Source organism: Halichoeres trimaculatus, unplaced genomic scaffold, assembly GCF_033239565.1.
Source record: "Halichoeres trimaculatus isolate MK-OKI-2021-1 unplaced genomic scaffold, fHalTri1.1 fHalTri1_scaffold_19, whole genome shotgun sequence".
Classification (NCBI taxonomy): Eukaryota; Metazoa; Chordata; class Actinopteri; order Labriformes; family Labridae; genus Halichoeres; species Halichoeres trimaculatus.
The window spans coordinates 5,756,733-5,771,465 of record NW_027437197.1 but is presented as its reverse complement, the minus strand read 5'-3'; the positions used below and the strand labels follow the sequence as shown (position 1 = coordinate 5,771,465).

General features: G+C 45.8%; 1 protein-coding gene across 1 annotated transcript in view; it reads right to left on the bottom strand.

Annotated features, from left to right (window-relative positions):
• Positions 1–14,733, bottom strand: part of ttn.1 (titin, tandem duplicate 1) — a 148,543-nt gene that overhangs the window by 56,584 nt on the left and 77,226 nt on the right. Inside the window, exons 100-136 of the mRNA XM_074694524.1 lie at positions 14,527–14,723; positions 14,130–14,438; positions 13,769–14,047; positions 13,356–13,655; positions 12,949–13,251; positions 12,678–12,847; positions 12,388–12,571; positions 11,980–12,282; positions 11,508–11,807; positions 11,203–11,321; positions 10,940–11,117; positions 10,378–10,662; positions 9,891–10,184; positions 9,482–9,781; positions 9,173–9,354; positions 8,912–9,041; positions 8,623–8,813; positions 8,060–8,489; positions 7,628–7,933; positions 7,235–7,416; positions 6,984–7,113; positions 6,735–6,886; positions 6,506–6,653; positions 6,176–6,338; positions 5,564–5,715; positions 4,929–5,225; positions 4,321–4,620; positions 3,735–4,049; positions 3,506–3,654; positions 3,254–3,404; positions 2,863–3,144; positions 2,472–2,774; positions 2,007–2,309; positions 1,469–1,750; positions 1,040–1,227; positions 776–887; positions 163–465 (exon numbers count right to left, since the gene is read on the bottom strand). Of these exons, the coding sequence (XP_074550625.1) occupies positions 163–465; positions 776–887; positions 1,040–1,227; positions 1,469–1,750; positions 2,007–2,309; positions 2,472–2,774; positions 2,863–3,144; positions 3,254–3,404; positions 3,506–3,654; positions 3,735–4,049; positions 4,321–4,620; positions 4,929–5,225; positions 5,564–5,715; positions 6,176–6,338; positions 6,506–6,653; positions 6,735–6,886; positions 6,984–7,113; positions 7,235–7,416; positions 7,628–7,933; positions 8,060–8,489; positions 8,623–8,813; positions 8,912–9,041; positions 9,173–9,354; positions 9,482–9,781; positions 9,891–10,184; positions 10,378–10,662; positions 10,940–11,117; positions 11,203–11,321; positions 11,508–11,807; positions 11,980–12,282; positions 12,388–12,571; positions 12,678–12,847; positions 12,949–13,251; positions 13,356–13,655; positions 13,769–14,047; positions 14,130–14,438; positions 14,527–14,723 (8,672 nt within the window). The remainder of the gene's footprint in view (positions 1–162; positions 466–775; positions 888–1,039; positions 1,228–1,468; positions 1,751–2,006; positions 2,310–2,471; positions 2,775–2,862; positions 3,145–3,253; positions 3,405–3,505; positions 3,655–3,734; positions 4,050–4,320; positions 4,621–4,928; positions 5,226–5,563; positions 5,716–6,175; positions 6,339–6,505; positions 6,654–6,734; positions 6,887–6,983; positions 7,114–7,234; positions 7,417–7,627; positions 7,934–8,059; positions 8,490–8,622; positions 8,814–8,911; positions 9,042–9,172; positions 9,355–9,481; positions 9,782–9,890; positions 10,185–10,377; positions 10,663–10,939; positions 11,118–11,202; positions 11,322–11,507; positions 11,808–11,979; positions 12,283–12,387; positions 12,572–12,677; positions 12,848–12,948; positions 13,252–13,355; positions 13,656–13,768; positions 14,048–14,129; positions 14,439–14,526; positions 14,724–14,733) is intronic.

Genomic DNA, 14,733 nt, shown 5'->3' with positions numbered 1-14,733 from the left:
TGTTTAAAATATAAACAACAGCCCCGACAAAATGGCAAATTCTTTATCCCAACTAGACCCATTGACAAATGCAGATTGTATCAGTATTATTTTATTTTTATACAGCAACAATGTGTCTGGATTGTGAGGACATATTATTCATCCTTAATATGTTGCACTGACCTATAGGATCCTTGGCCAGGATGGGTTTGGATGGGACACTTGGATCTCCTGTTCCCAACTCATTCTCAGCCATAACCCTGAACTCGTACTCACAACCCTCCACCAGGTCCTGAACCCTGAATTGAGTGTGGGGGTAAAGTGGATCTCTGGTGGCTCTGGACCACCTCTTGGCTGCTGGCTCCTTCTTCTCAAGGATATAGTTGGTAATTGGTTTTCCACCATCGCGAGGTCGGTTCCATAGAACCAGAGCATTGGTGGCATACACCTCTCTAACTATGGGCATCTCAGGGGCCTCAGGGACTCCTGCAGAGAGAGAGGAAATGGTTTAGATCATGAATGCTTTTTCCAGGATCTGTTGCATGAGTATGTGGTCTCTCTGTCAAAGAGAAATTTTAGAGAAAGATCTTTCTTTTAATCTTAAAATAACTGTTAGTTTAGAGACCAACTGTTTGTGATGTTTTATGGGTTAATGAAGAAGTCCAGAAAATCAGACCCACTACATGACATAGATTTAAAGGAGTCATAAGAAATAAAAAAAAAACTTTGAAAAAAGACCCAAATAAGTTTTGTTGGATGATCTGGGGGAATCATTCGTGACTGGGGCAGAACTTACTGAAGAGATCTTTGGCTCTCATCTCCTCTGACTCCAGTGGGTCACTGATGCCATATGTGTTCTCAGCAGAAATCTTCATGATGTACTCCCTGCCCTCTGTAAGCTTGGGGATCTGTGGTAAAAGAACAACTTCAGTATCTCTGAACTAAAGCATACTCACTCCATGAGGAACAAGATGTCTGCAAAGTTTGTTTAGAGCGCTGAGAAATGTCACATGAAGCCATCAGCTGACTTACATCTGTTTAATAAACCATCAAGACTCACCTTGCATGTGGTCTTGGTAGTGGCAGATGTTACTGTGGTCCAGGTGTCTCTGTTAATGTCTCTTTTCTCGACAATGTAGTTGGAGACGTCGACACCACCACTGTCCAGAGGAGGTTTCCAGGAGATAACCATGTACTCTCTGTGTACCTCATCAAACACCACAGGGCCGACAGGAGGGGTAGGACGGTCTGTGTGGAAAAAAGGGTCCCAAGATTAGAGATCTTTGTAGCAGGGTTTATTATGAGCCTGGTTTATTCAGAGGAGCTTGTAGTTGTACATTTTTTTGGATTGTGAAGTGACGATTACATAGTGACACTGATAACTACAGTGTGGTTTGATTAGTGTGGTTTACCACAGGGGTTCAAGTTGGATACCCCCTCTTATTTGTAGAATTCCATGATACTTTTCTGCTCTGTTTTTCCCACCTACCAACAACAGTGATGTTGCACACTCCTTTCCTGGAGCCAGTGCTGTTCTCCACCACCACCACGTATCTGCCGCTGTGTTCGCGCTTTGCCTTCATCAGGCCAAGTGACATGGTGGTCAAGGTGTTCTTAAACATGATATGTTTGTCTGCCTTCAATTCTTCATCATCTCTGTACCAGGCGATGGATGGAGGAGGCTTTCCGGTGTAACGGCCCTGCAGCAAGCAGCTCTCACCCACACGGATGATAATCTTATCACGGAAATCAAGCTCGATGGTTGGCGGCTCTGCAAAGTTGATGACAAAGACAAGTCAGTGACACCTCAATGCTACTGATTGTTTTCCAAAATAATAAACTAAATCTGGCACAGAAAATTTCTTGTGGATGAAGATTATTTTATTTTAACAAAAAAAAAGTATCCCGCTCCACATTATGAAAAGGCTTTTAAAACTGAACAAAAGAATGTATGTTTTCAGAAATCAAACCACTTCAGTCTGAAAAGGTTCAAACATTCAAACCAGCTTATAAGGTTAAATTCTCACCAAGTTCATCCTTGCAGGTGATTGGTTTAGTGCAGAATGATGGCTTGCTGGGTCCGACCTCGTTGACAGCGATGACCCTGAACTCATAGGTGTCGCCCTCCCTCAGGCCATCGTAAGTGAACTTCCTCTCCATCAACCTCTCCTTTGTCAGTCTTGTAAACTTATCTTTGCCAATCATACGAGCTTCCAAGATGTACATAGTGATTTCTGAACCACCGTCAAACTTGGGTGCCTTCCACGTGATGCTGATCAAATCTTTGGTTACTTTGGTGACCTCCACTTCCTCAGGGCGGTCAGGAACACCTGAGGGGAAACAAACACATGGAGGTCTTTACACCTGGGGTACAAAGTTATTAAACTTTTCATGTCATACTTTGTAAGACTTTATTTCTGTTTCTGCAGAATACTGATTTATTTTTCCTTGGGGTTCCTGTAGATTTTTAGAGACTGATCATCTGAACTCACTGATTGGCTCCTTGACAACCATCTCGGCTGCAGTCTGCGTGAAGGGTCCAACACCAATAGCATTCTCAGCGGCCACTCTGAAGAAGTAAGCTTTCCCAGGGGTAAGGCCATATGCGATAGCATTCTGTCTGCTGGCAGTGAAGGACAGTGAGGTCCAGGCCTTACGGTCGGCCTCACGTTTCTCAATGACGAAGTTGCTGATTGGAGAACCGCCATCATTTTCTGGGAAGAACCAGTTGATTTTGCAGGAGTCGATGGTCAGGTTCTCTGCTATCAAGGGAATACCAACGGGTCCAGGGACATCTGAAGGTAGGACAAATTTGGTATTAGAAAACGAAAGCACTAAAAATCCAAGATGTCAAACCGTTTCACTGAATAAAAGGGACTTTACCCAGAACTTCCACGGTGACCTTCTTGGACTTCTCTCCTCCAGCATTTTTGGCTGTCAATGTATAGACACCAAGGTGCTTCCTGATGCAGGGCTTAATGACCAGAGAAGAGCTGATGGCTGTTGTCTCTATTTTAGCCTCAGGAGGCAGCGCACCCCCCTCTCTTCCCCAAGTTATCTCTGGGGCTGGTTGGCCAAACACATAGGCAATAATACGGATCACTCCACCAGCATGGACCACCATCCTCTCCTTTACTGAAGCGTCAAGGTCGACCTCAGGAGCAACTGTGAGAAAGATAGTAAACCTTACAATTGGCTTTGTACTCAAAGATAAGACTGTAGAACCTGAGGTTTGCTGAGATATATAACCGTCGTAAATTTCCCAACAACTCACTGATTCTGTCTTTGACCTCAAGGACCTCTGGGACTTCTCCAGGTTCACCATTTCCAGCAGCATTAAATGCAATCACCCTGAACTTATACAGACCGCCAGTCTTAAGACCGGTGATCACCAACCGGGTGCCACGTACTTCAGTCTCCTTAGCCTAAAGGACAGAAAATGGAGTTCAAAAGGCTGCTTTAGAGCACAAGTATTAATAAACAAGTTTCTACCACTGTATCAGTAACAGTACAGTGGTCCTCTCACCTTGACCCAGGCTTCAGTGCCTTCCTCTTTGTACTCTACCCAATAACCAATGATCTTGGAGCCTCCATCTTTCAAAGGTGGGATCCATACCAGGTCTACTGTGGACTTTGTCCAATCAACAACCTTTGGTGTTGGGGGAGAGGGTGGGGCTAGGGGTACAAAAATATGGGCGGTTAACATCCATTGCAGCACATTTTCAAACTTGTCTGATTATTGTATGTGAACTTACAGATGGGGTCTCTGGCAAAGACAGGATCAGTTGGGGGACTGGCAAGTCCAGGTCCAGCAGCGTTGATGGCGGAGACCCTGAAAAGATACTGGGAGCCCTCAATGAGCCCGCTAACCACAAATGACTCGCCCATACCCATGGGTCGAATGGGATCGCGGGTAACGCGGGTCCAGCGTTTTCCAGTGGTCTCTTTGCGTTCCAGCCAGTAGCCAGTGATGGGAGTGCCACCATCGTCCTCAGGCTCCTCCCAATTAACTGTCATGGCATCCATGGTGATGTTGGTAACAGTTGGCTTCTCACATTGGCCAGGGACATCTGCAGAAAGGTTACAGGTTGGATTAAAAAAAAAATGTTATCACATTGAAAGGGCAGAAAATTATTACACACAGACAGGCAAAGGTGAACGTTTTCAAATTTAGCAATGAAAACTTGATGCTATTGCATCAGAGGTTTGTGTTTATCTGTAACCTTTCTTCGTTATTTTTTTTAGATCTAATTAACTGAAATTTGCATCCCTGATCAGTAAACAAACTGAATTATTTTCCTCTCAGCTTAAAATGGGCTTAATTTCTCATATTGAACTTACTGAAGATGTCGCGGGCCACTTCAGGCTCACTGTCCAAAGGCTCTCCAACTCCATACTTGTTCTGGGCCATGATACGGAACACGTACTCGTGTCCTTGCATTAGGTTCTCTACTGTCCAGATACGCTCTTTGGGTTCATTGGTAACAGGTACCCAGGTCTTCCTGTTGGCAACACGCCTCCAGATGACATAGTTTGTGACTTTAGATCCACCATCATCCTTTGGTGGAAGCCAAGACAGAGTAATCTTCTCAGCACCAATCTCCTCAAACTTGATGGGAGCCGAGGGAGCACCAGGACGACCTAAAAACGAGAAAAAAAAAATCAAACCAACCACTTAACCTCCACCTGAACATGACTGCAAGTCCCAGTTTCATACAGCTCTTGGCTTGGTTTGTTTTTTTAGAAAATATAGTTCGAGTTTCCAAAATTTTACAGAAATAAAATATCTTGGGGGTTAAGAACTAACTTGGGATAATAGAATTTAAACCATAGGATGTTGATGCGTTATATTTCCCTGATATGGCAAAGAAAAAAGCTTCCAGTGCAAGATGAGCTTATTTTTTGTGGCTCAGTGAAATTGTAAAACATATCTGATGTTTTTGTCTTACCAAGCACATTGAGCCTCATCTCCTTGGAGGCCTTGCCAAGGCTGTTGGAAGCCACCAGAGTATAAAGGCCAGTGTCTGGACGTTTGCCTTGCTGGATGAGCAGCGTGCAGCTGTCGTCTGACACAATCTTGTTGATATGCTCATCATACTCAACCTCCACCTTGTTCTCAGACTTGTGGGGTGGAGCCTTGTACCAGGTGAGTTTGGGGAATGGACATCCGCGGATCTTGGCCACGATGCTGATGTCAGTGCCCTGTTCCACCTCCATGAACTCCTCCAACTCAATAGAGGGAGCACCTGCAAGACCAACAAAATTCTAAGTCTTCTTGTGTTTTAGCTAAGTAGTCTCAGCAAACAAGTCCTGGTAGGCAAATCTAAAAAGCGGTATAATGGTGATTGAATTTCTATTATGGCTACATTTCATAAAACAGCTCCATGGCTTTCATTTGCATGTTCATAGTCTTTGAAATCTGCCTGTTGGTGACAAAAAATGTGGATAGTGTTTATTGGTTTTCTGATATAAAAGAGCAGCTAGGCTTGTTAGACACTTGGTCATAAACACAATATCCTGCATGTCCCATAATGTAGCTGCATAGCATTGTTTGAATCTCTGGTCGAAGGAGTTTTGCTCTTACAGGTCTGGTCCTGGACCACGATGGGCCCTACAGTGGTTGAAGGTCTGCTAGCACCAGCTGCGTTGTATGCCACGACTCGGAACTCGTACTCTTCTCCTTGTGTCAGGTCCTCCACCTTGAAGCGGGTGGTGTCCACGTCTCTCCTGTTACACCTGAAAAGGGTTAAAATTCAGAAAAAAAGATGAGGAACAAAGTCACACTGGTACGAGATTAATCTTATTTTCTCCTTTTTCTTGGTTTGTATTCCTGTTGAGTTTGAGTTGTGTGCAGAAATCAGAGACTCTGAGACTGACTGACACCAATGACTTGAAAGCACAAAGTTTGAGTATCACATTATAGCTAAAGTAGGTCAACTTATTTACATTCATGAGGAACATCAGTCCTGTTTGAAGCTTGTGAAACCTTAATGGAAAAAAACATGGAAACCAGGCCATCTTTGACAACTGAACATTTGTAGATACCTGTAAATAGGACAGGCAGGACCCTACAGAGCTTACTGCACTGAAAAAAACACCAACTCAAGAAGCAGAAGTCAGAGGAACCCTGATCCTTTGGCTGATTCTGTTCTTGGCTGACTTTACTGAGACATGCACCTCTCAGGGGAAAGTTTACCTCCTCCAGGCCTCCTTTTGGCCACTTGCATCCCAGCACAGCAGGTCCACGCTGTAATGGGTGACAGGTGAACCCCCGTCGTTCTTTGGTGCCTTCCAGGTCAGAGTCACTGTGCCCTTCCTCACATTCTGGATCTTCAACCTAGTCGGAGGATCAGGAGGATCTGCAGATGCAAAGACAATTGTAAGATCACACTCTGGCAGCTCTCAGGGGACATTAGATGGGCCCATAATTCCAAGTTACAGCCTTTGCAGGTTTTATCACAAGCTATGAATGTGGTGACTAACAACACGCAGAAAACAGGAAGAGAGATGATGAAGGGAAACTTACGGATTGGATCTCTGGCTTTGGTTCCATCTGGAGTCAGAGCATATGGACCGAAACCGAAGCGGTTCTCCGCTTTGATACGGAACAGGTACTCCTCACCATTGATTAAGTCCGGAACCACCAAGGACTGAGCAGCACAGGCAGGGTTCACCTGATGAAACAAAACAGGGTCAGGCTTTTGTCTCAACACTGTTGAATTACTTGAATACTGTGGTTTAGAGAGGAGTTATACCTTGGTCCAGGCTTTGCCCACTACTGTCTTCCTCTCTATGAAGTAGCTCTTCACTCTCTCCCCTCCGTCACATGCTGGAGGTTTCCATGTGAGTCTGCAAGTTCCTCTGGTCACATCACTGACCTTCAGGTCTCTTGGAGGTCCAGGCAGGTCTGTAAATCCACAAAACAAAACATGGGAGACAATCTGATAGCCTGAAAAATGTCTAAACCTTTTACATGTCAAATCAAACTTAGAATTCCTGCTCACCAAGCACGGTGACTCTGACTTTGACCACCTTGTGTCCAGCAGGACTCTCGGCATTGATGATGTATCGACCACTGTGGTTCAGTTTGCTCTCCGGGATCACGATAACAGAGGTTGTGTCAGTAGAATGGATCTGAGGGTCACCAACAACATTGTGACATGTTAGAAACCTCCAGTTTTTGTTTAATTCAATGAATGATTTAAGTTCTATTAGTTTGACAGTCTTTCTACAGGTAAAGTCAGAGTGGTCTGACCTCAGAGTCAATAGGCAGCGTGTGCAGTTCGTTCTTCTTCTCAGTCTCAGCCGTTCCATCGAAGGTCCAAGTGACTTTGGGAGTAGGCCGTCCTGTGATGGTGGCAGGGATTGTGATGCTTGTTCCTGCTCTGCAGTTCATCAGGTCATGGGCGCTCACATCAAGAGTCACTGATGGCTCAACTAATGAACAGAAAAGGGAAGACATCTCACTTTAACAAGGGAGCCAAAACAACTTTAACTTATTTAACCCATTAGTAAACAATGCCCAGAAATGACAGCAATGTAATACAGTAAGCATTAATAATAGGTAAAGGCACATGATTAGACACTTTAACCAATAGCTGGTTTGGCACAGTTAGACTACAACCAATCTGCTGTGTGCTTCTCTTACTCAGGATGTCTTGGACCAGGATGTCTCCTGTCCTAGCAGGCTCAGAGTTTCCAGCGGCATTTACAGCATAGATCCTAAACTTGCACTTTTTGCCCTCTTTCAGGTCAGGTACAGTGATCTCAGTCGTAGGGTGGAGCTTATCTGCAGGGTTCACCCTCCTCCAGTCGGGAGTGCCTTCCTCATGGACCTCAATGATGTAACCCTTGATGGGGCTGCCACCATCTCTTTCAGGAGGAGTCCAGCTGAGTGTGATGCTGTCCTTTGTTTTGTCTTTAACCTCTGGGGATCCAGGGGGGGTGGGAGGGTCTGAAAAAGGAGGAAGAGAGGGGGAGGTTATCAAAGGTCAGTGTCAAATCAAACCACAGATATGGATTACCTAGAAGCAGCAGTATGAACAGTATTTGAAGCACAGTGAACAGCAGTAATACTCACTGCATGGATCAGTGGCAAAGCGGCACTCTGAGGACTCGCTAGGGGGTCCAACTCCTGCAGCGTTGCAGGCTGCAACCCTGAACTGGTACTCTGTTCCTTCAATGAGCTTCAACACAGTGTACTGCAGACCCTTTACAGCCGGTTTGGTGACAGGGGCACGGTTTACCCGTCCCCAGTACACGGCACCACGCTCTCTCTTCTCCAGCCAGTAGCCCTGGATGGTGGAGCCACCATTGTCCAGAGGAGGATCCCAGGTCAGAGTCATGGTAGTCGCTGTGGCAGCAATGATTTTGGGGTTACGAGGTGGTCCAGGGAGGCCAAATGGATCCCTGAGCTGGACTTTCTCTGAGTCACAGCCATCGCTGACACCATACTTGTTCTCAGCTTTGATTCTGAACTGGTAGGTACCATTCAGATTCAGTTTGTAGACCTGAAGAAGCAGAGAAGGGACAGGCACAACAATTTATCTCTGAAGCTTTTTATCATGAAATCAAATATCAGACAGTGGCTTTTTAAATGATTTACTGAATGATTCCAGCAAAGATTTGACGCTTGTTTCTCACCCCGTATCTCCTGTCAATCAGGTTGATGGTCAGAACCTCAAAGTCAGACTTCTTCTTGCTGGCATCACGGCGCTCAACAATGTAGTTGGTGATCTCGCTGCCTCCATTGTCCTCCGGGGCGTCCCAGGTGAGGTAGCATGACTCAGCTTTGACATCTGAGACCACAATGTTTCTTGGAGGAAGAGGACGATCTGAAACATTTGTTTCAAGTTAGATGATTGATACTTGTAGGCAATTAAGACTTCATTCTAATGATCAAAGATCAGAATTAATTTTGCATAGCTCTTACCAAAGATCTCAACATGAATGGCATGCTTAGCTTTGCCATGGCAGTTCTTAGCCACCAGCTTGTAGTTGCCCTTGTCCTTCCGGATAGTGTCCGGGATGGCAATCTTGGTCCTCATGGTTGTGCGATCCACCTGAAGGAGCCAAGGCCAGAGGTTTAATCAAAGGAAACAAAATTTGAGTGTTGTTGACTTTGGATACTTTGGGGTTTTAAATACCCCCTGTAGGATTGTTGGTACTGCTGCGTTGGTGTATCAGTTCTTACCTCCTCAATCTCCATGGTCATCTTCTCGCCATCAGGCTCCTCAATCGCCACATCATCCTTCATCCACTGCAGTGTGGGCAGAGGGAGACCCCTCACCTCAGCTGGGATGTCAATGGCAGAGCCCTTCTTCACGTTGATAGCATTGCTCTTGAAGAACTTCATGATGGTAATAACTGGAGCAACTGTGAACAAACAAACGAGTGTCAGTTTGGTCTTTCTTTCCTCTTTTTGGCTGTCCTTAAAATAAGATTTTTTCATCTACATCCATAAACTTTCTCAAACATTAGAATTTGTGACACAAATTCATACTTTCATCATCCTGAATCTTGGCTGTGATGGGCTTGGAAGGCTCTCCATCTCCAACTTCATTGACAGCTTTGACACGGAACTGGTATTCCTGGTTCTCTGACAGGTTCTCCACAGTCCCACAGCACTCTGTGAAGACCTTACGGCTTGCCACTTCAAACTCGGTGCCATCAGACCTCATCTTCTCCACATAGTAGCCTCTAATGGGGCTGCCGCCATCAGTGCGAGGTGGCAGCCAGGCCAATGTGATTGTGTTCTTGCTTCTGTCAGTGTAGTGAAGCTTCTCAGGAGCAGAGGGAGTACCTGGATTACAATCAAAGTGACACAATTGTTAAAAAAAAAAACTCTCCCACATCATTCATCCTCAAAATGTGTCTTGACATCAAGCTTGAGCCACATTTGATGGATGTACCTTTTGGATCCTCAGCCACAATGGGCCCAATATCGGCTGGAGCGCCATCTCCGAACTTGTTTCTGGCAATAACCCTAAAGTCGTACTCCTCCCCAGCCAGCAGGCCCTGGATTTCACACCTGCAGGATGCTGTCTCAATGGGTTGGCGGAAGAGTTTCATCTTGGCGTCCTTTCTCAGCACCTCATAACCAAAGATGTCACTGCCTCCGTTGTCCACGGGGTCAGTCCAGGTGAGAGTGATGTGCTTCTTGGTCACAGACACTGTCTTTAGGTCAACGACTGGCCCAGGAACGTCTGCAGGAAAGAGTTCAGCTTCTTTAATCACTGTGACTTTAAATATTACTGTTTTTTTAGCTATCCAGATATCTGATAAAAACATGGATCATTACTGTTTCAGATAAAGTAAGTGTTAAATGTAAACCTTGAAAGCTGAGAGTGTATTTTTACAGTAAAACTTTATTGTGCCAATTATCTTTTAACCACTGACCCATGACGTCCACTCTGGTCTCTGCAAACTTGGTCCCGCTGCTGTTTGTGCCTGAGATCTTGTACTTTCCGTGGTCGGCCCTCACAGCAGTCTTGATGAACAGAGTGCTGTTCTTGCCTATGGTCTCCACAATCATTCTTTGAGCATCAATGTCTGCGTCGTCTTTGGCCCACTTCACTTCAGGCTGAGGGCGTCCAGTCACCACAGCAGGCAGCCTCAAAGGCTCGCCGGCCTTGATGATCACGCCGTTTTTCACTGAGGCATCAAAGTCCACGTGTGGAGTTTCTGAAGAACAAGAAGAGTCAGTGATAGAAGAACATTCATGAGTGAAATAAAGTATTTTTTAATCTTAAGATTTTATTTGATAGTTTTCTACAATGTGCATATCAGGTTTTAGCTTTCAGGTGCAACTATTAACGTTTTATAATCTAAGATCGTGCAAAATCTTTGGGGGTTTTTAGACGTGAAGTATTTATTTAGTACCTATAGCAGAAGTGTTGGATAGGTTTAGAGGCTCACCCATAAAGAAAAAGAAGAAGAAAAAGAAGAAAAATATTGATACCTTGGGGCTCTTTAACGGTGACAGGCTCTGTCACTCCAGGAGCTCCAGGTCCCGCGTCATTGACAGCAACAACACGAATATAATAATCTGATCCCTCTGTTAGACCAGTCACTGTGTAGGTCAGCTCCTTACATCTGAACTCTGTGCTACGAGTCCAGTTCTGCTCCCCAGCCAGGACCTGAGAACAGGCAACAAGTGGTGAAACAATCATCTCAAGGATTTCATAGGACAAAGGCAAGCTCAGAAGGACCAAGTGACTGTACCTTCTCAACGTGATATCCAAGGATGTCTCCTCCTCCGTTGTACAGTGGAGGCTTCCAGGCCACAATGACAGAGTCTTTTCCAGTGTCCACAATCCATGGAGTGGGGGGACCAGGAGGCACTGGAAAAAAAAGGGGAGCACGGTAAGAGACGAGATGTCCCATTTTTAATGAAAGACTTGACATCCTTAAGAAAAACAACTGGACTTTGAACCTTTACATACTGAAATTTTCTCATCCAAGACACTAGTTGTTGTTCAACAAACCAAAATCTGTTGTTTGTTTTATGGTAGGTCTGAAGAACTTACAGATAGCATCCATAGCCACGATGCGGTCAGTGGGCTCACTGAAGGGCCCAGGCCCGGCCAGGTTCTCAGCACACACCCTGAAGATGTAGGTGAGTCCCTCCATCAGGCCAGTGATCTTCACCTCCAGAGAGTTGAGGAGAGCACGGTTGACTCTGGTCCAGTGTTTGCTGTTCACCTCCTTCCTCTCAATCCAGTAGCCCAAGATGGGGCTACCGTTGTCCTTTGGCTCATGCCAGGAGATGTGGGCGGAGATTGCTGTCACCTCATGGACTCTTGGGGTGTTGGGAGCATCAGGAGGATCTGTTGGAGAGTAAAGAGAAGTTTATTAGTAACCAAGTTGGGTTTAAGCACAAAAACATTCAAGCAGGTCTGTTTGCAATAAGTTCAAAAGTACAAGTCATGTGAAGAATACAAGATCAGTAGATAGCTCAGCTTCAACAGTTTCTCCTTCTCATCACTGCTCCATACTCACCGAACTGATTCTTTGCAACGAGTGGCTTGGAGTAGCATGGTGGTCCACAGCCGTACTTGTTCTCAGCAGAGACCTTGAAGATGTACTCCTTGCCCTCAATGAGTTTCTGCACAGGGCAAGTGGCGCCCTTCAGGGTGGAGGTGATGGTGATCCAGCCAACCTCCTCATTCTTGTTGTCCTTCTTCTCCAGGATGTAGTTCAGGATTTCACTTCCACCGTCATCCTCAGGGGGCTCCCAGTTACAGATGACTGATGTGTTTCTGATCTCATCAAATGTGAAGTGGACTGGAGGGCCAGGTTTGTCTGTGACAAGACAGGGGTCATAGGTTAAAGGTAATTTAGGCTGATGTTGAGTCTAATTCAGAAAGACTGAAATGTACAATTAAACTTTTTCCTCTTGTGTCTTACCAAGCACATTGACAACGCAGGAGGCTCTGGCAACACCATGTGTGTTCTCCACCTGGACAGTGAAGGTTCCGTGGTCAATCCTCACAGCGTCACGGATCATCAGGGCAGTGTGACCTCTCCTGGTCTGATCCAATCCCAGACGCTCACGCAGTGGAGTCACAAACTCCTCTTCTGGTTCGAGAACCTGAGGAGAGCGGAGTATATAAATGTCAAAGCGCTGTAGAAATAAACGTTTCTGACACCCTGGTCTCTCTGAAGAAACTCACCGTGGCTCTGCTCCTCCTCCTCACCACTGGCATAACCTTCTTTCTTGGCTCTTTAGTGACGTCCTCGTCGTTCCTCAGCCAGGTGACTTTAGGATATGGAGAGCCAGAGATGACGGCATCGATTCGAATCTCTTCACCTTTCTTGATGCACAGACCAGATTGCACACGGGCGTGGAGGGTGACGGTTGGTTTTTCTGAAATGAAAGAGGTGTTTATGGTAAAAGATGAAGAGATGTGTTACAGGTCTTAGGAGGCTCATTGGATGGATATGTTACTAAAGCATATTTTTTCTTACCAACAGGGTCTGCAGCTTTCATTGGTTGTGTGCTGCGTGATGGCTCACTGACTCCAGCAGCATTCTCAGCCCGCACCCTGAACTGGTACTCCATTTCCTCCTTCAGACCAGTCACTACGTATGAGAACCCAGGGACCAGGCTTGGGGTGACCCTCTCATAGCGGTCACCATCTTTCTCAATCTTCTCAACAATATAACCCTGAATAGCACAGCCGCCATCGTAGTCTGGGGCCTTCCAGGTGACTGTGATGGACTTGGATGTCGGGTCACGAGCCTCCACCTGGATGGGAGGGTCTGGTTTCTCTGTGGATACAATGAGGGTGTTGTTTAGTTTTTTTTGACAAATTATTAGATTTCACAGGGTTGCTACTAAAATATGAAGTTATATGAGAAGATCCAGTCCTCACGTTTGATTTCCTCAGTGATGACTGGGTTGCGTAGCTCCAGATATGGTCCGGCTCCGACCTTGTTCACAGCCTTCACTCTGAAATAGTATTCACAGTTGACAAAGAGGTCTTTGACAGAGTAGGTCAAGACGTTCTCTCCAGACATCACAGGCATGTAGGTCTTCTTGGAGGCTTCACGGCGCTCCAGGATGTAGCTAACAATTGGGGTGCCTCCATCATCCTCTGGGGCTTCCCAACTGATTTTGCAGGAGTTTTTGGTGGGTTCACTGGAGGTGATGTCTTTACACTGACCAGGGAGTCCTGCAGAGGAACAGGCATGTTTCTTATGAAGTAGTGACAATAGAATTATTTCTAGAGCATTAATTTACCAATCACCAAAGGTAGAGCCTTCAATTTTTCATTTAAAACCTTACCGATGACTTTGACATTGACAGTTCCAGTGGCAGTTCCCAGGTTGTTCTCCAGGGTGATGGTATAGGCCCCAGCATCAGCACGTTTGCACTTGAGCAGCTCAAAGTGAGCGTTGTTCATCTCCACGGTCATGGAGAGTCGGTCATCAGCCTTACACTCCACTGTGTCCTTCTGCCAAACCATCTTGGGGGTTGGGATTGCCCTGTAGGGGATGTTCAGGTGCAGCTTCTCTCCTTCAACCACAACCACATCTTGTGCCTCCAAGTTCATGGTTGGACCACCTTTGGGTAGAAAGACAATATTGTTAATCAAAGTGAATCATGAGCCACATTTTTGCTATATTGCAGTTCTGGTGATGCTTACAATCTGGGTCCTTGGTGAAAACCTTGTCAGACATCTCGGAAGGATCGCTAACACCAATGGAGTTGATAGCGCGTACCCTGATGACATACTTCTTCTCTGGTTTAATTCCATCTTCAATCCTGAACTTGAGCTCTTTGATGGGTCTGTTGTTGACTCTGAGCCACTTCAGCTCAGGGCGGGCCTCAGCCACTTCAACATGGTAGCCAGTGATTGGGGAGCCGCCATCTTTGGCAGGGGGACTCCAGGTCACATTGATGTGCTCTCTGCTTGCATCGGGGATCTTCACTTCCAGGGGAGGAGATGGTGGGCCTGGGGAGAGAGCAGGATGAATTAAGCATCTTTGACAGAATCCTCTGCAATCATTGTATCTGGGCTTGAACATTAGCAGTTCTCTTACTGGTTGCATCCTCAATAGTAAGGGTCATGGTAGGTTCACTTGGATCTCCAATTCCAGCCTCATTCTCAGCTCGGACCTGGAACTGAACCTCAGATCCTTCATCCACATCCGTCACCTTGAACTGGGTCTTTTTATCTGGAGTTTTGCAGCATTTCAGCCAGCGAGTTCCCAGCTTTTCCTTCTTCTCAATCACATACCTGGGAAACA